The sequence below is a fragment of the Anticarsia gemmatalis genome, chromosome 3 (assembly GCF_050436995.1).
Source record: "Anticarsia gemmatalis isolate Benzon Research Colony breed Stoneville strain chromosome 3, ilAntGemm2 primary, whole genome shotgun sequence".
Classification (NCBI taxonomy): Eukaryota; Metazoa; Arthropoda; class Insecta; order Lepidoptera; family Erebidae; genus Anticarsia; species Anticarsia gemmatalis.
In genome coordinates, this window is record NC_134747.1 from 10319014 (window position 1) to 10343074 (window position 24061).

At 35.9% G+C, this 24061-nt stretch overlaps 5 protein-coding genes across 7 annotated transcripts; 2 read left to right on the forward strand and 3 right to left on the reverse strand.

Moving 5' to 3' along the window:
• The first annotated feature begins 10966 nt into the window (after positions 1-10966).
• Positions 10967-12753, forward strand: LOC142987602 (secretion-regulating guanine nucleotide exchange factor-like). Its single transcript, XM_076136478.1, has 3 exons — positions 10967-11081; positions 11159-12017; positions 12098-12753. Exons 1-3 carry the CDS (start codon positions 11064-11066, stop codon positions 12367-12369), a joined length of 1149 nt encoding a protein of 382 aa, XP_075992593.1. The 5' UTR covers positions 10967-11063; the 3' UTR covers positions 12370-12753.
• On the reverse strand, positions 12746-14822 carry LOC142987603 (coiled-coil domain-containing protein 43). Its single transcript, XM_076136479.1, has 4 exons — positions 14614-14822; positions 14314-14535; positions 14049-14194; positions 12746-13794 (listed from the first exon to the last, which is right to left on the reverse strand). Exons 1-4 carry the CDS (start codon positions 14818-14820, stop codon positions 13722-13724), a joined length of 648 nt encoding a protein of 215 aa, XP_075992594.1. The 5' UTR covers positions 14821-14822; the 3' UTR covers positions 12746-13721.
• Positions 14823-15220: 398 nt separating this feature from the next.
• Positions 15221-19025, reverse strand: LOC142987604 (ornithine aminotransferase, mitochondrial-like). Its single transcript, XM_076136481.1, has 10 exons — positions 18882-19025; positions 18437-18540; positions 16996-17134; positions 16739-16907; positions 16520-16660; positions 16279-16438; positions 16065-16192; positions 15890-15967; positions 15655-15793; positions 15221-15471 (listed from the first exon to the last, which is right to left on the reverse strand). The coding sequence occupies exons 2-10, from the start codon at positions 18537-18539 to the stop codon at positions 15305-15307; spliced, it is 1224 nt and encodes a 407-aa protein (XP_075992596.1). The 5' UTR covers position 18540; positions 18882-19025; the 3' UTR covers positions 15221-15304.
• Positions 19026-20860: 1835 nt separating this feature from the next.
• Prosalpha4 (proteasome alpha4 subunit) lies at positions 20861-22113 on the forward strand. The gene is made up of 3 exons (XM_076136485.1): positions 20861-21040; positions 21118-21588; positions 21887-22113. The coding sequence occupies exons 1-3, from the start codon at positions 20939-20941 to the stop codon at positions 22061-22063; spliced, it is 750 nt and encodes a 249-aa protein (XP_075992600.1). The 5' UTR covers positions 20861-20938; the 3' UTR covers positions 22064-22113.
• On the reverse strand, positions 22063-23826 carry LOC142987605 (uncharacterized). Of its 3 annotated transcripts, none has more exons than XM_076136483.1 (6): positions 23333-23826; positions 23099-23249; positions 22923-23018; positions 22791-22851; positions 22443-22722; positions 22063-22300 (listed from the first exon to the last, which is right to left on the reverse strand). In XM_076136483.1, exons 1-6 carry the CDS (start codon positions 23702-23704, stop codon positions 22151-22153), a joined length of 1110 nt encoding a protein of 369 aa, XP_075992598.1. In that variant the 5' UTR covers positions 23705-23826; the 3' UTR covers positions 22063-22150. The 3 variants fall into 3 exon arrangements, with proteins under 3 accessions (XP_075992598.1, XP_075992597.1, XP_075992599.1); XM_076136482.1 differs by having other exon boundaries at positions 22063-22303; XM_076136484.1 differs by having other exon boundaries at positions 22063-22303; positions 23099-23362.
• Positions 23827-24061: the final 235 nt, after the last annotated feature.

A 24061-nucleotide genomic window follows, 5' to 3' on the forward strand; every position in this document is an offset into this window, starting at 1 on the left:
ATTTGTCGAAGTAGCGGGATACACGCAAACGAAGTTGCGCGGGTCAGCTAGTTATGTATATTCTTAATAATGCTACCAACAATCAACTTATTATTATACGCGTATATAGCTCATAAAGAACAGACGGACGAATGTTTCGTCGGAAAACAAAACAAAACAAACTTAAATGAATTAAAATGAAAGTATATTTTGCGCAAATAAATAAAAATAGCGTCCGTTTATTTTGGTCGGCGCACCCCTCCCTGCGCAAATATATTGCCACTCAGGACCACTCGTGTTCGAGTACTGTACTCAAATTGAGCTTCCTTCAACTTACTGCATGAAAAGATTTACTTACGAAGTGAAAACTCCCTTTTATTAACAAATAACGGAAATTATTTTCCTCGCCCCGTTTCCAGCATTTGGATTGTTTAATAACATAGTCTAAATAGGACAAACTCTTGTCATTTTGATATCATAGCAAAGCTGCTGTAACCTCCAACACCCTTATCAAAAATACAAACAAACAAAACAATGTTTTCTTGTAATTCTATTCTATCCAAAACTATAGTAAACACAGATTTCTCAATATGATATCATCGATTTAAAATCAGATAAGTAAGAATATAATCTAAACATCAATAACTGTTTATGATTTGCGTATAGTCACACTAAAGTAATTTATTATAGACCATACATGGTTCGACAATGCCGTAGAAGCTCTACGATATTGTCTACGGCGTAGACAGTAACTGTCAGTGAAGTGAACGCGAAATTGCTCCATACACAAAATTGACGGCGTCACAGGTTACGAAGTAAGTTTAAGTTATAAGTAAACTTGTTTTTTATTACTGTACTCGATTTCTCAACTATTATTTAGGTAGTAAATCTTATTAACGGAACGCCATCAATAAGACATCTACGCGTCACCGTGCTACGAGGTTCTGGGACTAATATAATGACTGGATAGATTTCTTTCCAACCTTTACGGTAACCTATTCAGTACATGGTAATGGGTCTGCCATTAACGAAGGAATATCAAACATGTATTTAATAAACCTTTGCTTTCACAATAGTTGAGAACAGGCATCCCTTTGTAGTACAAAATGCATCTTATTAAAATGGCCGCTCTTTGAAATAAGCTATTTTTACTTTATTCCCTTTCAGAATACGTCTCAGTGTATTTCAGTACAATTTACTTATAGTTAGGTATTTTTCCGGCGCCGCCGCCAGCACCTACAGTCACGTGGCGAAACAAGTTGAAACTCAACGAAGCGTTTTTCCTAGATTTGCAAGCAGCTAACGCTGAGAAAACAGTCTGCTTTCTATGAAAATAAAACATTAGGTTCTGCAGAAAACGGAACTGTTTTCTTTTCCAGATGGACATTAAATTTCATTTGAAATGTAATTTAAATCAGTAATGTAGTCAACTATTTCTATGTACAAAACCCGGCTGATATTGTTGTTTGTATCCGTGTATGTTTTTATGTCAAAACAATTGAACCGATTTAGATACATTTTGGCAGGTTTATAGACGACATCTCTGAAAAAAGATGGAAAACCTGATACATCTGTACATAGTAGTATGAAAATATGAATGTTAGCGATAACTGGCGTACGACAAAAAGCAAGTATCAACTACACACATTTTTCTGTTTGCAGTCTGTTGTTAACTAATGCACGGTCAGCCGCCACAACATCAAGCAATCTGCATCAATACCTACATCATGTTATTACACATTCTCGCAGGATTAGCTGCGAATACCAATTACCTCAGCCAATCACTAAAAGCGATGATTAGACAGTAATTTCATATATTATGTGAACACGACACTCACTGTGTATACCTACAGTCTACAAGTTATCTGTCACTAGTTTCAAGTTACAGAAGCCTTGTACCGAGTATACATAATATATGATACTCTACACCGTTTCCTGAACAGCATATGATTATGATCGCTTACATACGTATGCCATGGTTTATCGTAATTATATTATGTATGTACCTAGCTGATTGCCTATAACAACGAAACAAGTTGACAGTTCATCAGTCCGGTCGAGAAATGGATGAATTTTAAATAACCTTTAATATAATAAAATATATCAAAGGTGTATTGAATCATACAAATTGTCATTTCGTCGAAAACAGGCTGACCATTTCCAAGAATTCCGTGAAAGGCTCTTAAAAGTGGAACTTGATTTATTATTCGCAAGAAATATTAAAATAACTCAAAGCTAACCTGGTCGCTTCATAAATAATGAAATGTTATTGAAGGCAAAGGATGAATATTTTGTGGAGACCAGATACATGATAATGATTTCTTGAAAACGACCCGAGATATTTGCCTGAGGTTGAAGCTCCCAAAACATTAACATAAATGTAGTAAAATATCATATCTATCTCTATGTTAAAGCTGTAAATGATTGCCCTGTTATAATAATTTAGGTTGCTATGTTAACCGCACTTACTAGGAGGAACAGTATAATACTCTCTTCACATAATATCGGCAGGCACTCTCCACGCAGACACTTCGCCGTTTCTTAGGAAAATGTACAGCCAAAGAGGGTTGTGAACTAAGAGATTCATTGCCTAAAAGCTCCTCCTTTAAAATATCTAGCACAGTCTCCAACAGTGATATAGCACGTACGAAACTCGAAGACCTCGCGCCCATTATACTAAATTACCGGAATCCTTCAAAGTTTCTGCGGGTAATCTAACGGCTAAACTCGAAAAAAAAGGAATTATTAATAATATAAAATTTCATTTGTGCCCACTGTGATTTTAAAATTCAGTCGGCGTTTGCGCCATGAAAATAAAATCAACCGTGAACTTTACATTCAGGAGAGCCCCAAATTTACATTTTTACGTAGATAGGACTCTTTATTTTAACTTGGTGAAAAATAATGCAAATCACCTTTTAGGAAATCTCTGTGGCACAACAGCGGACGAATTCTCTTGGTATTGTGCGCTTATGTAAATACTTGCTATAGATGCTTCATTATGTTCCAAGGAGACCTCCCGGTAAGCAAAATTTCCACATGCATATTTAAGCTTTTCATGATAAAAACTGCCGTCAGTTTTGAATTATCACGGATGGTGTTGCACAAAACTTAGTGCTCTTGGAATCATTAGGTACGATAGATACTGAGTGAAAGACGTGAATGGCGAAGAAGAAATTTACGCAGTCAGTAGCAACAGTAAATTCACCTACATAATATAAAATGGACAATGGTAACGTGGTAAAGATAAAACAACTACAAAATATGCCTCATAAAATCAGTGTCAAATAGTTCACCAACGCATACAGTTTACAGTGGATAAATAATCCAAATATCTGACTAGCACTATACAAGAAGTCAGTCTCTAAGGGTATGGGACCACCAGCGCGCGTGAAAAATTCAGTTCGGTCGGCAGGAATGTTTTATTTAAGGCAGTGCGCAGTGCGGCCCGCTCAAATATTTAGTAACGACCATTGAGACGAAGCGTTACCTTTCCCTGTACGACACGGACTATTTGACACCGTTCTACCTAGGTGACATTTCTTACAAAACAAACCGGTTACCCTTGTAATAGGAGGGTATTAACTTAGATAGTGTGTCTTGCCTTATTTATTAAACGGTAAAGATTTATACTAAGTTGTAATAAAGCAGAATTACATAAGTGTTATGCACCTAGTTATGTACCAACAAACAAACAAATGAATTTTAAAAGACTTTAGTTGAGCAAGTTTCCATTCAATTAATCTAATGAACAATAACGAGAATTTGATAACATCGACCCATTTACGTCTGACTTAAGTATTAGCAGCCGTTATTAGGTCAATGAGCATTATCAGGAAACATCTATTTCTGTCCTATTAGTTACCAACTCGAATATCATCAACATGCGATTAATTGCTTACTAATTCGACTAGAAACTGCCGTATGCCGTATTATGGTAATATTGCTAATTCTCCAAAACTAATGATATTGGGAATATGCGAAAGTTTTTGATGAGGAATAGATGTTTGAAATAACAAACAGTGTTAATTCAAAGTACCTATTCTTAGTAGCCTAAAGTTTTTAGAAGTGTTCGAAAAGTGTAGAGCCTTTTTCACATAACATTGATAATGACCTATTAGATAGTGTCAAGAAATTTATGAAACCAGCTTTGAAAATTGCACTTTATAATCAGACTGATATTTATTTGAAAGTAGTAAAACCGGGCTTAGTTCTTTGTTTTTAGTTTTTCGCATGTTTCCCTTGCATAAATAAGTATCAATAACCCGAGTAATTCTCTCTTGAAAATTGCTTATTCACTTTAATCACGTTAAAATTCCGTTCTTTATAGCTCAATTACTGTTCAACACACGGCTACTTTACTACCCTTCGTATCGATATGTTACGTATTTTCTTTTAAAGTCAATAAATAACTGCAAGGTTGTTTTATGTTCGCTTATAAAGGGTATAAACCGAATGATAGCCAAATGCGGTACTTTGTGGTTTCCATCTGACTTTTACGACGTGTGTCTGTATAAAATGCCAATAGCATCCACAAACATCATTATATATTTATGAGAGATATTTCAACAGTTTTATGTGTAAAATTCATAAAGAATATTTTATCTCTTTGTCACATGACTACAAACACTAAAGCTAACTTTAATGGCAAATGAATTAAATTTTAAATTCAGATTTCAGCGCAAACGATTTTCATCAATTTTCAATATCGTTTAGCGTCTTCTTCTTTCTTAGATAATTTTAACGTGATTATAGTCGCATTTCTTACACCCCGCTTATTTACTTAGCCCACAATTGAATTGTATACACATGGACAGGCTCTGCACATCGCAGGTATTCCTATCAACCGTACCGTAGGAATGTATCCAGAGCAAACCAAAGTCCACTTCGTGTCATACGTGCGTCACGTCGTTCGCGGGCCTTTCGACACGTAGGTTCACGTTATATGTCACTAGACTATGTCCGCGACTTTGTCTGCTTCGTCGAGGATAATAGTCTTGTACCATTGTGGCTATCCAAATTATAAATTGTCTAATAAACAGTGATTACAAACTGTCTGGGTAGTGTATGCGATTTTCGCGCAAGGGTGTCGGGTTTGCATCAGGCCAAAAAGCTGTTTCTGTTTTTTTCTTGATTTTGTCAGTGATTGCCCAGAGTTAGAAAGTTAAGAGAGAGAAAGTTGATGTGGTAGACCTCCATACCTTGGAAAGCGCGTAAACCCGTCGGTTCTGCACCTGATCTTTCACTAGCCGTGTCGGTTATCGGACACACCGCTGCACCGGGCTATGATAGTGATTCAATAGAAAGTGCACCTGTGCATACACTTGGCCGCTATAAACAAAGTCCAGCACGGTTAGCTGGTTTCAATGAAAGCCGTAGCCGAATAACGGCTAGGAGGATATTTGTTTTTATATTGTCTAGGGGCTACATTTCTGAAAACATAATCAATAGCTGAGTTCATATCAAGACAAAACTTATTTCGTATTATAAATAGGAGACACTTTAACACAATAAATTGGCATGTATTGATTTTATGCTAAATAGTATCGTACCTACTATTATCTTACGTCGTTTACTCAAACCGTAGTAAACATTTTTGAAGTAAAATCATGGATGTATGAAACATTTCTCAATCCTGCTGCCTACGGTTATCTGACAGTCCGCTTATAGCATAACGAAATTATCATTCGTACGCTTGGATTTCCCTCAGGGTTTTGGCAGTGGCGTCATATAAAGTACATCCACGTGCCTCTACTTCGCTAGTTTCATTAGGCTATGCCATTTACCGTAACAAAACTACACAAAACGAACTCTGGATGAATAGTCTCTGGTCGAATACATTTTCAATCAAAAAGAGAATCAAGGGCTGCTTTGGTAGGTACATAAAAACTTGGTTATTTGATAAAAAAATATTGACTTTTTACACAGGTCCGAAGTAAAACTGCGTCAAAGGAGATGCAAAAACTCACTCACGGGCCAAATGTCGTTAGCCTAATATGATTTCAGCGTCACCGAAAATTTCATTAGCAATTAGATGAGAGAGTAAAAAGTGCGCTGCGAGCATGGCCGAGCATGGCCGAGCGTGGCCGAACGACAACGAAGCGGAGCGGATGCTTAAACCCAATCATGCGCGTTATTGGGCGCCGACCTGTCTCTAACGTATGTCCTCAACACCTACATGAGGTAAGAGGCTGTTTGCAAGGTTTTTATCACCACCAGATTATTTGTTTGCTTAGAAAAATAATTATTTTTAAGCTTTTAATAAATAAATTCATTAAATAAAATATTTTCCGGTTAAGTTACTTGCAACTAGGTATTGATCGAACAAAAGAATGTATCTAGCAGTCACTTAGTTAACGAATGTGGTACGTTCGTATATAGCCATTCATCCTAAAACACATTTCTCAAACTATCATAATTCCAAAACAACTTTGTTGAACAAAAACTGTGAGACCGTCAGAATCCCGCCGGGACTGTCTCTATATTTGGAAGGAAAGTTCGTGCTTATGTTAATTAATGACAAAAGACCTCCACCGCAATCCCTGCTCCAAACATTATGCGTACAAATTATCCACATAAGGGATAATCTGAGGGCAAGCCAACCTCGAAGAAACTCGATACAGGAAAACCGTCTCCTTCAGATCAGAGTGCTGCTTTAGTATTCGTCTACACAACAATGGAAATCGAAAATCTGCTACATTCAAATGTTGTAAATAATCGTTGTAGGACTTGTTCAAGTATTAGAGTGCCTTCGGTACCTACTCTTATAGGTACAGGAATAAGAAGGTCAACCTGTACCTACTTTTCAGCAAACTCATATTTCGAGGTGCAATTTTATTAACAATTTGTCCGGCATAGCGACGGAATGTGCAATGAAAAATGCATCCAGTATCGTACCATACGGTCGGTTTGATTAAATAACATCGTGCCCGGTGCATATCGGCTGATGACCGGCTGCTCGGTATTACATTTTACGAAGCTCGCTGCTGCGCCGGGAAATTCAGCCCTAAACGTTCCGGTCACTAATTGTGTAACTAAACAACGCTCGCTCTTCGGATACAATTCAGATTTCACTTCATGAATATTGAATAAAATTAACGACGAGAATAATAGGCGGCCTTTATTATCTAACAACATAAACAAGTCACGAGCTAGATACCTACCGAAGTGTTTCGGTCTGTAAATACATTGAAAATTATCTGATTATTTTGACCCTTTTCTCTACACTGTGTTGAAGTTTAACGAAAATGTCCTAGTAACATTTCACAATATTGTTATTTAGAGCGGCTCTAGCTACACGTACGAGACCGTTCCAATAAGCTTTGCTGTGGCGAGGCACACGGCACATTCACACCTGCCGTGCTTGCCCGCAGGCTTAATACAGATTCGTCCATGATACTAGTTTATTAGCAAATTGATCTTGGATCTCCTTGACGTCGTCGTCCCGGTAGGAGACTTGCAAACAATGTGCTATGTTCGGAACCATTACCTAAATTCCCTCAGATGTATGTCAATAAGTTAGTTACATAACCAGCCGAAATAAACTTATGAAGAATCGTTTTAATTCGTTAAAAACCGAAAGTTTGTAACAGAGACATAATTTACCTTTAACCGACTTATTTGTTATGTAATTTTCAGAAAGTCAAAGATTAACAACGCATTAAAACGGGTCAAGTTTGCACGAGCTGCTCGCATTATTGGCTTGAGTTTCAACTAAAAGTATCACAAAGCAGCTTACGAGGTCGCAACCCGTACAACTTTTACCTTTAAAAGAATAAACAAAATCACATAGCAAACCCAACTTTTCCTCTGAAACTTCCTAAATGTGTAAAGTTCAATACTGGCTGTCAAACAAACTGGAATTTTCAGTGTTCCACAGGAACAACACCACAATAACACTAAATTAAAATAGATAGTAAGTACATGAACCGGAATACTGAAACCACTTCGCCGGCAACATAATAACTATTGCAGTTTTCTAGTTACTACTCGTTTTACTGTCTCCAACAAAATGAGAGATACTTATCTGTTTTTCGATGTTGTCGCTATACGTCAACAGAATATCTTCCGTGAAAAATCAACATATTATTTACTTCAGACACATGATACAAAACTGCTAACAACCCCGGTTGCCACAAAATATAAAACAAACTAACCGTTCGTTAGTTTACGTTCCAAACACGAAATAACAAAATAACGACTGAACCGAATATAACCTTTATTTAGAAAACAAACAATAGATAGGCGTAAACTGGAAATTTTGCTTCTAGTACTTAGCTTTTACCTGTAATTGTAAGTAGGTACATTCCTCTAGTTCATATTTTCATTTGGAATGTGACTTGAATGCGAAGAGCAGGTATACCTATTATTAGATTCGAGTATATGATAGTATACTATAGCATAGTATGTAGGTTGTAGAAGCCATCCACAGCCCACAGCAATGACATAACGTCTCGGTGAGCATGCAATTTGCGCTAGTTGCGACCTGCCAAGCGGTTAATACATACCTATAAGTACCTACTAATTGCATACAAGACACACTGCAGAGCGTGTCATTGTCTTAATTGCGATAGTTGACGTTCAACACAATCTGTTTCATATGAACGAACGTCTAAAGAGGAAATTGCTTACAGAGTACGAACAACTGAAATATAATATTTGTAGCTTGTGTCAGTATCTAATTACAAATCAACTCTAATCAGATTTTTTTCAGTGACCCTAAAAAAAACATTGACAATTCCAAATTGTATAAAAATACTTCGTTACAATTTAACTGGCGACTTAATTGGCAATTACCAATACCTACTCCCTAGAACACAAAGTTCAATCAGAGTGACGACCCCAGCGATTGGATTTTATTGTTATTAAGAAGACGAACCAATTTACTTACCTAAATAAGAAAATATAGTAAATAGGGACATTTGTTTTGATAAAAGACTATAATATTATGTTATACAAACGATAAAACCACTTTGTCCTATAATAACAGTCATCTTCTATAGCAATGAGTAATTTACGAAATAAACTTTCTCAAGTTGGGGTCTCGAAATCCCACAAACAAGCACAAAGTTTGCAACTCAACAGATGCGGATGAGACGTGATTAATCACTTCTCGAGCACGGCTTAACGATATATTTGTGCACATAATATGGACAAAATAGATACGCCGAGGTACGAAATGGCATTAAAGTTAGGAGAACCCTGCAATAATACCAGTTAATTAGTTTATTAAAATCTTTTATTTCGTTGACGAATTAAAAAAACTGGAACTTCTAATTACTGACCCCAAAATTTTATGTACGGCATGCCATTCTCTCATTGCACATAGGTACCGCTTTGCGACTTTGCTGTCACTTCTCTATAAATCATATCAGTTCAAAACTTTGCATGTTAATACCTAAAATATATAAACTTAAAAAGATTATATAATTGTAATATATCGCTCCGTCTACTGATTTACCCCGAAACCTGTCCTCCCAGAGACAGTGGGACGCGCCGCTCTGCGGGTTGGTTATAAAAAACCTTATCAATACTTCCTCCAATCCCGCCGAGCGTGCTCGCCTGTTGGCTGTGGGAGAGTGGGAATCGGGGCTTTGGCTTCAGGCACTCCCATCGTCCAACGTAGGCACGAAGTTGGACGATGCCACTTTTCGCATCGCCACTTGCCTGCGTTTAGGTGCTCCGAGTGTTTCTCCACATCGTTGTCACTGCGGGGAAGCTGTCGACCGTCTTGGGCACCATGGTCTTTCCTGCGGTAGGAGCTCTGGCCGTATACCCCGACACGCACACCTCAACGACATCATTCGCCGGTCTCTTGCCGCCGCTGGAATGCCAGCCATCTTAGAACCTAATGGGCTGGCGCGCGACGACGGGAAGAGGCCGGACGGTATGTCGTTGATGCCTTGGAGGATGGGACGGCCTTTGGTGTGGGATGCAACTTGCGTCGACACCCTTGCGCCGTCTCATCTTCTAAGGACGGCCAGTGCTGCTGGAGCTGCTGCTGCGGCTGCCGAAGACCTCAAGCGGCGCAAATACAGTAGTCTTGTTGGCGACTATGTGTTTGAGCCGTTTGGGGTCGAGACGCTGGGACCATGGGGCCCTAGCGCCCACTTACTCTTTAAGGACATTACCAAACGCCTGGTCGACAGTTCTCGTGACCAGAATGCTGGCTTTTTCTTGGGACAAAGATTGAGCATTGCCATACAACGTGGCAATGCTGCCAGCATTCTGGGAACGTTCCCGATTGACAGCGATGTGGAGGAGTACTACGACGCGTAGTGCGCTTCCCATGTTTTTTTTTTTTTTTTTTTTTTTCTCTTTTAATACTTGTTTCTTTTATTTATTTTTTATCTATTTGTATATATAGTAAGTTTATTGTTGTTAATTTAAAATGTAATTGTAAATATTAGGATATAAATAAATAAATAAAAATTGTAATATATTAGATATTATTATTTAGATAAATCAGTAAAAATAAGAGCAATTTTTTTTTACTTTTATTAAAGGTGGTTGTAGTTTTCCTGAAGAATGTTTCATTGCCCATCGTAATTCTAAATATCTACGCAACATTGCCGTTCAGCTGTAAATAATACACTAAGATAATTCATTTTAATGTATAAAAAGTTTGAAATAAATAAGTACTTAACGTGGATTTCCACGCTTTCTGCAGTTGGTTTGCAGGACTTGGCAGGCGAATCAACATACAACAGTCAAGCAAGTTGAATGAAACCGCCCGGTTAGCGCTATTTTCTCCTGAAAAGTTTGCGGGCGGTCTTGCAACTTACAACCACGGCGGCAGCGGTGGTACGGCTTAAAAAAATTGCTTATATATTTAATTTATTAATAATTCATAGGCAAACCTGGAGAATTTATCATGATCCTGATCAAATATCGTATGGATCACGGTCATGGTCCAGAAATCCTGTGATAATCGTTAATGCGGCGCGTCACTAATCAGCTACTGCATGTGTCAACTGTCATCTGTCACTGTCACTTTGACAATCTTATATTGTTATCTTCATGATTGAGGTTATAATAGGTTTATTTTCATTTTATATGGTTTTATATTAAAATTAAATACAATTATGACGTTGTGGTCTTGGGTAAGGAATCCTGTAACATTCAATTATTTACAGAAGTCAGTGTTAACGTGGTTAACCATTTAACTATTTATTTTTAGGGTGCTAACTCTCATGGACAACTAGGCTTAGGTATCGTAAGTGAACAAGTAGAAAAGCCTACAAAAGTAACTGATATACATTTATACGAATGTAAGATAAAACAGATCGTCTGCGGAGGTGGTCACACTCTTCTACTAGATAATGAAGGCAAGTTGTACTGTTGTGGATGGAACAATAAGTTACAATTAGCATCAGCTGATGAAGTAAACACGTTTCACAGAACATGGAAATTGAGCGGCATCTCTTTTGTGGACATTGCATGTGGATGGGATTTCAACTGTGGAGTAACAGATGATCAATTCTTGTTTGTTTGGGGATCAAACAGTCATGGACAACTAGGGTTACCTAAAGAACATTTTTCTGACTCAATGAGGCCTATTAGACTTGAAGTGAAGGCTAGTGCTGTATCTATGGGATTGAGACATACAGCTATTGTTAATTCTAAAGGCCAAGTGTGGACTACAGGTTGTGGTAAACATGGACAGCTAGGACTAGGACAAGATGTGCTATCATCTGATAGATTCCAGCAAGTTAATGGTGTTGGTAACATAAGTCATATTGCTTGTGGCCAAAATCACACAGTTGCATGGTGTTCTGAAGAAAAGGCCCTGTATGTATGGGGTGATAATAAATTTGGACAACTACTATTAAGTTCAGAAAAGTATAGAAAGCTGTACAAACCAAATAAAATAGATATAGATGTAAAGCAGCGAGTGAAAAAAATATTGAGTGGCTGGACAAATGTACTGCTGTGGTTGGAGAATGGAACTTTGTTAGCTTGGGGCAGAAATAATATGGGCCAACTCGGTACAGAGGATACCATATCTGTTGGCCGGTTTACTAATATTCAATTACCAGGTTTGTAGAACAATCTGAAATACAAAATTTTATGATATCTTATAAAGTGACTGTAATGACCATAAATATATTACTTTCAGATGGCAGACAAGTGAAGGATGTGGCACTAGGTTCAGAACATACTATATGTTTGGCAACAGACAACACCCTGTGGGCATGGGGGTGGAATGAACACTGCAACACAGGAATCAGTTCAGAAGGCAATATTCTCACACCAACCTTAGTACCATTGGATTTGAACAAAAATTCTGTTGTAACTCAGATTTACTCAGGAAGTGCACACAATTTTATTGTTACTGAAGATATAGTTCAATCAGAAGTTGAAAATAATGGTAATAAAAAACCATTATAGCAATGAATACTGTATCACAACTTTCATAAGAACTATAGGAACTCAATAGTGGAACTTATGCAATATAATAAGTATTAGTAGGAGCATTATCAGCTATATACTTAAATTTATTATTTACCGTGGTACACATTTATTTAAGTACTCAAGAATAATCTTAAGTATAAAATCATGCTGGTCATTTTAATTAATAACTGTTCTAGTCACAAGTACTTTGTGATTACTATTATTTTAGTTTTGTATGAATCATTTTTATATTCCGTTAAATATATTTAGAAGCTTTTTAAAAGTATTCAAAATCATCAGGCATATTATAAATCAAAATTTACTGTGATATTAATTAGATTGTTGAAGAGTTATTGAAGAATAAAACAACATATTACATTACACATGTAATTTTATTGAAATATTACACATGTACTGCATTGTAATAAATAACAACTATAATAATGACTAAAAGCATATTAAAACAGTGTACAGTGAAATATGAAACCATATCTTATTAAAACAATAGTAAGGCGCTGGCAATAGTTGTAATATAATAACATGATAAAATTTTATATGGATTCACATTTCACTGTACACATATACTATTTCAATACAGAGGTATAAAATACTGGAGTTACAGCTTTCAAGCTGTATAATGACAAGATGTTAGTTTCAAAACTACTGTTTAATTCCTCATATTTGTTTCTTTCCAAAATATGTCAAAGAATAAAATCAGTAGAAAAGAATTAACAATATTGACCAATTAACAATCTTATAAAAAGTGATCAAATCTATAACAAAACACATGGGCACAGGCCCAATTTACATGAAAGAAAAATTTTACTTATGTTAGACAATATTGCTCAATTTTAATTTATCATGAAAAATAATAACTGCAACACAATCCCAAAAATTAAAAGGTAAACCACTGCTTATATAGCAAACAATATGACTTAGCTAAAAAAATATGAGAGTTCATTGAAGTACTCATTTGATTTACCCTTTCAAATGATTCCTTACTTAAAACAATTTAGCAACAAAATGGCAAGGCTGCAATTTTATCTTTACCGTTTCAAGAAGGGAAGCCTATTTGAGTATCTCACAACATCTTAATAATAAAAAATTCGACTTTTATTGCTTTAATTTAGATATTATTGTTGCAGTAACTATTTAAACAGTTCTACCAAACTTGGAACCCAAAATTATTATAACAATCATACAAAAATGGATTATATTACTAAGACACATGGATTATATGAATGTCCAGCTTGCATTTGTGCAATATTGAGCAATAACATCGGTATTTTAGTATTATATTCACAAAGCAACGTTGAACAGCCTGCATGTTTATTTAGATTTATATGTTGCTACCTTTTCCTTTCACCTTTTTGAGTCTTGCGTTTTTCTTTTTTCTCCTCTTTGAGTTGCTTTTGTTTTTCTCTGCAAATAAGAATAGGACAGCAATTAAATATAGATCTACAAAAAGTCTGATCTAAAAAAAATTGATATTCAATTGATGGGGCCGCTACATAATCATATCCAAAATATTTATTAATTTATAAATAGCACAACTTGATTAATGATAGGTTAATCATTTGTGATTGCTCAGATCTCAGAATCATTAGAGGTAATTCATCCGTAGTAGTACCATTAAAAGAAACAATGTAATAGTTTACGTAAACATGATATCTAACCTGTCTTCTTTATCTTTTTCCTTTTTCTTCTGAGCATCGAGTCTAGCCTGCTCTCGGCGCTCCCTCGCTGCCGCTGCTACATCTGAAGCATTTGTGTTTCTAACTAAATCCCCACTTTCGGGTTCTTCCTCATTTACTTCGTCAGCCTGCAATTATTAAGTACACGTTATATTTAACATCTGGAAGACAGATAGACATCTTGAGAGGTTCACAGCATAACCTCATTTATTTTATTTATAAACTAAAATTATGATAATATCAGTACCTCATTGTCGGACAACTGGCTATACTGAGATAATATTGCCTCGCGAATTTTCTTCTCTTCATCGGTATATTCTCTTCTAGCCGTGGTCGCTGGTGCTTGAGATTCCAACAATTTGGCTAACTGAACGTCTACATCTGCGACAGGCTTTGGAGTTTCCTCTTTCGGTCGACACGACTCCCATTTTTCTATTATTTCTTCTACGTGAATCGTGATGTCTTTTTCCTATTTAATAAGAAGTAACGTCTTATAATTTGAGAGCAAAACAAAATTGGTGCATGCCTACAACCAAGTTATACTTACGACTATCTCCGATAGTATGCCTTCAAGAGCATCTTTTTTTTCATCAACACTTTCTTCGCTTTCTAAAATACCTGATATGTATGAGCCGAAAACACCCTCGTCAGTTTTTAGAGATCTTAATTTCTCACTTAGCCACGGCTCAAAGTCACTCGTTGCCGTCGCCATATTGATAAGTTGTTGCGGTCCCCCCGCCCGCAGACCATTCATAATTTAACTTAGGGCTGCCATATGAAATATAGATAGCTGTCATTTACCGCAGAGCCGGATAGGATACAGGGGCATTTTCTGTTGAATACCTATACCAGAATACCTATGACATCGAATTAATCGATTATTATCTTATATCAAGGATTCGGTTTCTTCCACTTTTTTGCCAGACTTCGAAGTCATTGAGCGGCTCGCCGATTACTTTTATTAGAAATATGTTATATTTTGCCTTTTACATAGCACATTTCTACCCACGACCACGCCACGACCTGATACAATTCCAGTGTATAGACTTATTATCGAATAAGTTTCCGTACAGTAGATAACTGTCCATAAAGGTATAAATTATAGTTACTTTTATTATTCGGGAAATAAAATACATTTGATTTGTATAAACATATTTATTTATTTGAAATAAGTTATGTACCATTATTATATTTACTTCTTGTGGATGCTTGAACACTGGAAGTTATGCATTATGCCTTTATTTGTCAAAGCTGTCGAACACGGAACGGATGATACCAGCACCGTCTCTGAGCTGCTTTTCGGTGATGACGAGGGGTGGAGCCAGTCGAAGAGTTTGACCGTGAGTCGTCTTAGTGATGAGACCTGCATCACGTAACCTCAAACATAGTTCTTTTGCTGGGATACCTATGATAAAATTGAAAATTGATTAATTGGTAATCATTACATTCAATTATCGGTTACGCTTCTATTATGAAATAGAGTCATAATACAATATTATCAATTTTCGAAGAATCTATTTAATTGTAGAGTAAGAATGTTGGCCTATTTGCTACTTGGGAAGCTAGCGTAGCGTTATATTTTACTTACTTTCATGAACATCAATCGCACACATGAGTCCCCGGCATCGAATAGCCGTAACTTTATTCTTGGGAATTTTCTTTAGCTCCTCCACTAGCACATGACCTAGTTTTTCTGCATTTTCTGGTAGTTTTTCTTCAAGCAATACCTAGAGTACAAAAAATTACAGGCAATATTAGAAGTAACTCAGATTTTAGTTAATTGTATCCATAAAACATAAATATTTCGCAAAGTTTAGAAATACCTTAATTGCTTCCATGGCAACTGCACAAGCCAATGGATTGCCACCGTATGTGGAACCATGTGTGCCAGGCTTGATCACCTTAAACAAATTTAAATGACGTCAGATGCAATCGTATCAATGTCCTTAACTACAAACTTAAAATTAAAAAATGATGACATAGATAGGTAATTCTTACATCCATAACGTTGTTATTAGCCATAATAGCAGACACAGGCAGCATTCCCCCACTGAGAGCCTTGCCCAAGATGAGAATGTCAGGTTTCACACCCTCATAGTTTACTGCCAATAATTTGCCAGTACGACCTAGGACGAAAATACAAGAGACAACAATAAGTAAATCTTAAAAGTCGAAAGGTTCTTCTTAGGTACTTTATCAGAATGACACCCACCTAGACCAGTTTGCACTTCGTCAGCAATCCACAGAACATTGTATTTGGTGCATAATTCTCGAACTTTCTTTAAGTAGCCATCATCCGGGATGATTGTGCCAGCCTCGCCTTGAATCGGCTCTACCATGAATGCAGCCACCGTTGGGTCTTGGAGTTCCTTCTGTAATATGGTAAAATAAATTTAAGCATAGGTAAAGTACGTACAAAAGAATTTACTAAGAAATAAGTCTGTGACACCCACCTCTAAAGCAGCAATATTGTTGTAAGGTATTAACTTGAATCCTGGCATGTAAGGTCCGAATCCTTTGTAACACATAGGATCTGCTGACGCTGATATAGCAGAGAGAGTGCGGCCCCAGAAATTACCTTCAGCGAAAATTATCTGCAAAAACAAAAGCATATTGAATGAATTCTTCAACTACTGATTACTCTAAAAAATATCTACAGAACTGATTCTAACCTTTGCCTGTCCATCGGGAATCTTCTTGACATCGTAACCCCATTTGCGTGCAATCTTGCAAGCACTCTCGCCACCTTCCACTCCAGTGTTCATAGCCAATAAACGATCAAATCCAAAAGTTTCAGTCATCATCTTTTCAAAAACACCAAGTTGATTGGAATAAAACGCCCTAAAAAATAATACCAAATGTTAAGTGCTGTTATTTAATCAAAAATCGGAATTGAAGTGGAAAGTACTTATTTATATTTGTAAGCTACCTCGATACGAGAGTGAGTTTGTCTGCCTGCTCCTTCAAAGCTGCTACAATGCGCGGGTGGCAATGCCCTTGATTGACAGCAGAATACGCGCTCAGGAAATCATAATATTTCTTTCCCTCGACGTCCCATACAAAAGCACCTGAAAAAAACTTTCAGTAATCACTTTCAATATTTAGGTAGCGATGTCGTTATTATCGTTTATGAAATTAATGAAGTAGGTAGCCTTACTTAAATATAAAGGATAATATTATTTAATGATTTGTCACTACCTAGAGATCAAATCATGCATAAATATTATAAAAATAGATGTAAAAAAATATCTTTATTAGTTTATTGCCACGTCTCGTGTAAGTTATAATTCTAATGCAGTTGTATCAGGATTTAGTTTTAACAATTAACATAAAGTCTTAAAAGATAGAACAAGTAAACATCATTTGTCCCAGATTCGTATTTAGATAAAGTGTTATCTTCTTGAATCAACAAGATTTATGGCTATGTGTAAAACCATGAAAAATCAGCCTATTCATGCATGACCGAAGTCAGTGAAAAGTTCATGGTCAACAGCCTAACGAGAAGGAATTAAATAATCCTACGTACTATCCTAAGTACTAATATTTTAAATGTAAAAGTTTGTGAGAATGTATGTATGTATGGATGTTTGTTACTCTTTCACGCAAATACTACTGAACCGATTACAAATTTGGCATATCTATAGATAGCTGAAGACCCAGAATAACACATAGGCTACTTTTTATCCCAGAGTTCCCGAGGGATCGGGATTTACACGGAAGGGTTTCTACGCGGACGAAGTCGCGAGCGGCCTCTAGTAATTAATTATGTCTTTTGAGCATGTCCTGACATAAAGTGGAGCGGAGGAGGCCGACATTCTTTGATGCAATGTCAAAGGTTATTGGCGATACAAATACCTAGCCGTTTCCGCGACTTTTGGGATTTACGTATTTAGGCTACTTAGGAGTAATACCAATTTGGTTGCGTGAAACCTATCCTTCCAAAATTTGGTTATTACGTTTGGTTACCAATTGGTTTTCACGAGATATATACTTATTCGTGGTATGAACTGTTAAAGGATACATATTTTGTCAAGAATTTGTTTCAAAAGTTGGATTAATTATCTCAAAAGAAATCTAAAGCTCGTAAAAAAATACATTCATAATACACGCCGGTTACAACCTAAGGTGTAGGCACAGGTGAGTATAAAATGGTATGATATAAATCCCCCTTTCGGCATTTACAATGTAAGTGCATAGATTAAAGCGGAAGCCTATTACCATTTACCGCGCACGTTATCAAACCCAGCTATTTTTCAGAAATATTTCATTATAAATTAGAAAATGCTAATAGTACTTTGTTCGGCCAGAAAGTCTCAGGTTCAAGACAGTTGGGTAGTCAGAATTGGAAGGAAATAAATGCCAGAACTTACCTTCGCCGCGGCTCAATACGACGGGGATGGGTTCGTAGTTACGGCACCCGTACTTGTTCTCCAGAGCGATGATCTCCGAGGATGAAAGGTTATTTGAAGCCATGCTACAAAAGAAAAATACAATTAGGAAAATAAGCAGGTTGTTTTGCACTACTATATCTTAAATTTTTTATTATTAACATGGTGCCAGAATGGTCTATCACTGATTTCATATAGGTACCGAGGTACCCATACTTAATTGTCTACCTGCATTAAATATATACCAATTTATTTCCAGCCCATCATGAATGTTTCACCTACTTACCTAGTACGCAAGTTGTTAAGTATTTTTATTAACGGAAGATGTACAGGTACGTTTAAAGAAGCACTCAATCGACAACCAGACGTCAAAATTCAAATTCTACCTGAGTAAAATAAATTAAAAAAATAAATCAAACATCCTTACCTTGTCCTTCAAGTTGATATAGTATCTTGAAATTGTAACTGTACGATTCAAATGAGAACCTTTACTAGAATGACAAAAAAGTGGTAGACGCTTCTTATATACTTCCACTAGTCCTCTTCCCCTGAGATAAGACACAATAAAGAGCTTAGATTGTATTTTGTTTGCACCCAGTATTCAATTAAACATTTATTATCCATTAACGTCTGTCGATGAACTCATTAATGTACTGATTTATTGTTTTTAATAGAATAATTGATTCAAAATAACAAAACTCTTATAAATCTAGCCGGCAGAAAGTAAACAAATCATATTTGTTACTAAAAATAGCGTGAACTCTGTACCTTTCTCCGGAATAAGATGATTCAATTCAAAAATTCCATTCATATGTCTGTCAATTAATTGATAAAGTAGCAACGTAAACAATAATGCATTGATAAAAATGAATGAAGTTGCGCTTCGATGACAGGACAAGTAATTAATTTAATTGTTTATTATTATTTGTGACCCCTGGAGCTTTGTTACTGTGGCAGGTGAGTAAAGTAATCTGCTGATTTATTGATCACATGATGACTAGGCACTTACTAGTAAACAAAGACTGAGGAACATCAAATTTCTAGTGCTTGTGGGACTAAAGCATTAAAATTTAGATTAAATCTAGCTTCTAAACATGAACGAGCCCTGATTTTAAGTATCCAACTGTATTGACGTTGATCCTGTGTAGATCTATAACTCCCACTGTGGCGCAGTCGCAAATGTATGTGACTGCCGCGCAAAGGTCTCGGGTTCGAAACCCAGGTCAGGTCGGCCCATAAAGTGATTTGTGAGATTTTCTGTTAAGAATCTCTTAGATATTAGCATTTCTCATAGAAAGCCATGCAGGTGTTTCTGTTTCTGGTCGTGTCAGCTATCCATTCTATCGGTCTATGACAGTAAAGGAATGAAGAATTTATCTGTGTATTCTGAACACACTTTGACACTATAAGCAAAGTCCCGCATCCTGGACATGTTCAAAGCATAAACAACACAAAGACTCTAGAACATCCGTTACGTACAAAAAATTATTATCACAGAATAAGTGACCATAATAAGTATTAGATCCCCAGTATCTATCTGAGAAATGGTAATCTCTAAGAGATTCTAAACAGAAAATCTTAGAAATCACTTTTTGGTCCGACGCGACCTGGGTTTCGAACCCGAGACAGTCACAAACATTTGCGATTGCGCCACAACGGCAGTTTAGAATCAACGTCAATACAGTTAGATACTTAAAATCTGGGCTCGTTCATATTAGAAACTAGTCAAGCTAGATTTAATCTAAATTTAAATGCTTTTTTTAAAATGAATATTTATGATATAAACAGCAATACTGATTTATCTATTTATGCTGATTGATAAGACTACCATAACCTTAAAGCAAAAGTCGAGTATTAGAATCCTTGAAATTTCATAAAAGATTTTTTTTTGTAACATCAAATTATTTAATGTTAATTAATGTAACTTAAAGAAATATTAAAGGAATAGCAATTTTTTAAAAGTATTAAATAATTAAAAAAACAAAAGCCTCGGTTTCTAGACGAATAATATTATTATCGAAATACCGTTGTCATCATGACAATAGTGATGTATCCGATTCTCGATACAGTAATCGATTAAACGTATCTAATCGTATTAAAATGTAAATTAGCCAGAATATTTGTCAAAATACACTTTAGACACAACACATAATTTTTCGTTTATTACGAATTTGTCATTGTTGTTGCACGCCAAGCATTGATATTGTAAAGTAATATAACAGTTGAAATTGTGGTATGGTTTTGTGTATTGCATTGGAAACGTTTAACTTGAACAAAGTTTCACTTATCATAATACACAGAAAAGTATTTAACGCAAAATTGTTACAGTCAACCAAAAATATAATCGAATATTTTTTACAATAAAATCGATTAGTTTACCTTTTGAGCAGATGAGTTTGTATGTATCTGTGTCACATCTCTAACAGTGAACTAAGTTTACGGAGTGATTTGTAAAAATAATTGAGTTCTAACAAAAATAATAAAATGTCGGCTAGATACGATAGAGCTATTACAGTTTTCTCGCCAGATGGCCATTTGCTTCAAGTAGAATATGCTCAGGAAGCTGTTCGCAAAGGATCGACTGCTGTAAGTAATGATTATTGGTTAGAGCCGCCAAGTTGCCGACTAAAGTGGTTTTATCCTATTAATTTCTTTTATTACAGGTCGGTGTGAGAGGTGCAGATGTAGTTGTGCTAGGAGTTGAAAAGAAATCGGTGGCAAAGTTGCAAGAAGAGAGAACTGTCAGGAAAATATGTCTCCTTGACGACCATGTCGTTATGGCTTTCGCCGGACTGACTGCGGATGCTAGAATCCTCATAAACAGAGCGCAAATCGAATGTCAGTCGCATAAGCTCACTGTTGAAGATCCTGTAACTTTGGAGTACATCACCAGGTACATTGCTGGACTTAAACAGAAGTACACTCAGAGCAATGGACGTAGACCTTTCGGTATCTCTTGCTTGATTGGTGGCTTCGACTACGACGGTCATCCTCATCTGTTCCAAACTGAACCCTCAGGAATCTACTATGAATGGAAAGCCAATGCCACAGGAAGATCTGCTAAGACTGTAAGAGAGTTCTTAGAAAAGAACTACACAGCCGAAGAAGTAGCCTCTGAGAATGGAGCAGTCAAGGTAAAGGCATAATTATTATCTTAAAAATAAAAGTACTTGTTGTTTGCTGGTTCAAGATAACAAATCTGTAATTTAAGCATTACTTCCTAAGAGGCAAACACTGGTGTGTTAAATCTCCAGTTCAGACCTGATTGTTGTCTTATGACAAACAAAGTCTATGAAGCATAATAGTTGATTTGTGAAGTAATCGAAATAGTTTTGTTTAGTGCAATCTACTGAGAGGTGAAGAATGGGAATACTGTGTAACAACTGTGTACATATTGTAATGAGATATTAACTCAATAATATTATTTTTCAGCTTGCCATTCGAGCACTTCTCGAGGTGGTTCAATCAGGCCAGAAAAACTTGGAAATAGCAGTGATGAGACGTGGGCAGCCTATGCAAATGTTGGATTCTGACACAATCAACTCATATGTGTCTATTATCGAAAAAGAAAAGGAAGAAGAGGCTGAGAAGAAAAAACAGAAGAAATAAGTACTGCGTAACATGTTTATTTTTTAATGCTAATACAAGTTTATAAGCAACTTAAATTCTTTTATTTTAACATAACTTATGAATTAACTAAGAATTAAGTAAATCTATAGTTTTGGATATTTGGGAGTAAAGCTCTTTTAAATCAGAACCACATTCTTGATTGGGTCCTTTGTTGATCATGATGTCATTGAACATTTGGTCCCACTCTCCATGATAGTGATCTGAATTTTCATTATTCTTCTGAAAAAAAGGTTTTGTTTAAATATCTATATCTAAACTTTAGAAAACAGAAACAACATAAGAAAAAATCAACAAATTGTTTTCTGTTTTTAGTGATTTAGAAAAATAAGATAGTGAATATTACAGCAAACGAAAATACCTCTGCCATAGACACATCATCAATAATATGATCATTGCTGATCGATGGAAGAACACAATTCAGGAAATTGTGATCAACTTCTTTATCATCAATCTTTCTAGCTATATCATGGTCTGCATCATTGTCTATGTTAAATTCAGCTAACAATTCAACACCAGAATTATCTGCTGATGGTTCTGGATCAAGATCTGGCATGCTCAGGAATTGAGCTGGGAAGTTCTCATTACTTTGCTGACATGAATCATCATTGAAACTCATCAAAGTATCTTGAGATGGATCCCTGGAAGATAAATCAACAAATTAATACACAGACAAAATGATAGAAGGACCAATAGACCTATATCTCACCTGTATGTTGGAATATCTTCTTTAATGGGAACAGGATTAGTCTGAGGAACAGGATCAGTGGCTGTGGAAGGGAAAGGATCACAAGGATGTCCAAATAGGAATATAACAGGTGATTAGAGGAGGATAATAAACCTGGTTCAGGGGGCTTCTCTGTACTACTGTTGTCATTGGCCATCAACCAATCGAATTCAATGTTTTCTTCATCTTCACAGTAGTCATCTTGAGAATCTGAAATTTAAAGTCATGTGTAAGTATTGGTTGGTTACACTTGTAAAACTGTTATTGAAAGAAGTGGTTTCAAGTACTACCTTCACACTCAAACTTAAGGTTACAGAGATTCTTAGGTGAGCTTTGTACAAACAAATCCTGTGCAGCCTTCTTCAATGCCATACGCAAGGCGCGACGAGCTTTTTGGAGTGGCGTCAAATACAGCAATTGTTCCACATTGCTATACAGGTTCTATAATGTGTATTAAAGTTTAAAGAAGACAGTAACATAATATTAGAGCAGTTTTAAGCTTAAAAACAAAATTAAATAGGCACCTTTGGTTTGAAATTTCTTTTCATAGCCAACGCTTTTCGTGTTATTTTGTTTAGTAATTCAGGTCTACCGTATTGAAAGTAATCATGAACATATTCATGCATGTATGGATTACTTGAATTACATAGTGGATCTTGTAAATGCGACGTTACTTTACGAAAACCATATAAATTTAGCTGTCTAACAAAGCTTGAAATATTAGTTGTTTTGAATATTGAATGATCACACTGCAAATAATTATGGAGAATGCGATAATTTAATAGAATTGTTCTTCCAGTTCCTCCCCATAAAATAGCATCCGTGCGTAAATTTAAAAGATACCACAATTTTTGTGGAAAACGCATTTGAAAGATTGCGTTCTTGTCGTCCTGCATGACTTCTATAAAAATTGCGTTGCACAAAATGTAAATTAATGGAAAGACAGAAATGACTACAAATAAACTAATGAATTCAATTGAAAAGTGGCGCCAATTTTCTGCTTTGTCATCGAATTGAATGACAGTCACTTCACGTCATGCCAATGTCATACATAAGGCAGCATTTTTTTAAATGTTTGTCTTTGGTTATAAATAAGACACAAATAAAACCAGCCATACTTTAAAAATTTTGATCTTATGTATTAAAACTTTTACAATTGTTTTCTGTTTGTTATGTTATACAAATCAATCTTGATTTAGATTTCGTATTGATAAATAGGTATCGAATATACGTGCTTGTCAAGTAGCAAAAAT

What these genes read in the sequence shown, in the direction of transcription:
- LOC142987602 (XM_076136478.1), top strand. An exon ending in TACTAATATTCAATTACCAG is followed by an intron (nt 12,018 to 12,097) that starts GTTTGTAGAACA and finishes TATTACTTTCAG; the next exon opens with ATGGCAGACAAGTGAAGGAT.
- LOC142987603 (XM_076136479.1), bottom strand. Translation starts at nt 14,820, where the DNA reads ATGAATGGTCTGCGGGCGGGGGGACCGCAACAACTTATCAATATGGCG. An exon ending in GCATACTATCGGAGATAGTC is followed by an intron (nt 14,536 to 14,613) that starts GTAAGTATAACT and finishes CTTATTAAATAG; the next exon opens with GAAAAAGACATCACGATTCA. An exon ending in GCCAGTTGTCCGACAATGAG is followed by an intron (nt 14,195 to 14,313) that starts GTACTGATATTA and finishes TAATAATTGCAG; the next exon opens with GCTGACGAAGTAAATGAGGA.
- LOC142987604 (XM_076136481.1), bottom strand. Translation starts at nt 18,539, where the DNA reads ATGGCTTCAAATAACCTTTCATCCTCGGAGATCATCGCTCTGGAGAAC. An exon ending in TTCCCGATGGACAGGCAAAG is followed by an intron (nt 16,661 to 16,738) that starts GTTAGAATCAGT and finishes TTGTTTTTGCAG; the next exon opens with ATAATTTTCGCTGAAGGTAA. An exon ending in CTAATAACAACGTTATGGAT is followed by an intron (nt 15,968 to 16,064) that starts GTAAGAATTACC and finishes AATTTGTTTAAG; the next exon opens with GTGATCAAGCCTGGCACACA.
- Prosalpha4 (XM_076136485.1), top strand. Translation starts at nt 20,939, where the DNA reads ATGTCGGCTAGATACGATAGAGCTATTACAGTTTTCTCGCCAGATGGC. An exon ending in TTCGCAAAGGATCGACTGCT is followed by an intron (nt 21,041 to 21,117) that starts GTAAGTAATGAT and finishes CTTTTATTACAG; the next exon opens with GTCGGTGTGAGAGGTGCAGA. An exon ending in CTGAGAATGGAGCAGTCAAG is followed by an intron (nt 21,589 to 21,886) that starts GTAAAGGCATAA and finishes ATTATTTTTCAG; the next exon opens with CTTGCCATTCGAGCACTTCT.
- LOC142987605 (XM_076136482.1), bottom strand. Translation starts at nt 23,704, where the DNA reads ATGCAGGACGACAAGAACGCAATCTTTCAAATGCGTTTTCCACAAAAA. An exon ending in CCTTAAGTTTGAGTGTGAAG is followed by an intron (nt 23,019 to 23,098) that starts GTAGTACTTGAA and finishes TTTAAATTTCAG; the next exon opens with ATTCTCAAGATGACTACTGT. An exon ending in AGAGAAGCCCCCTGAACCAG is followed by an intron (nt 22,852 to 22,922) that starts GTTTATTATCCT and finishes TCCCTTCCACAG; the next exon opens with CCACTGATCCTGTTCCTCAG.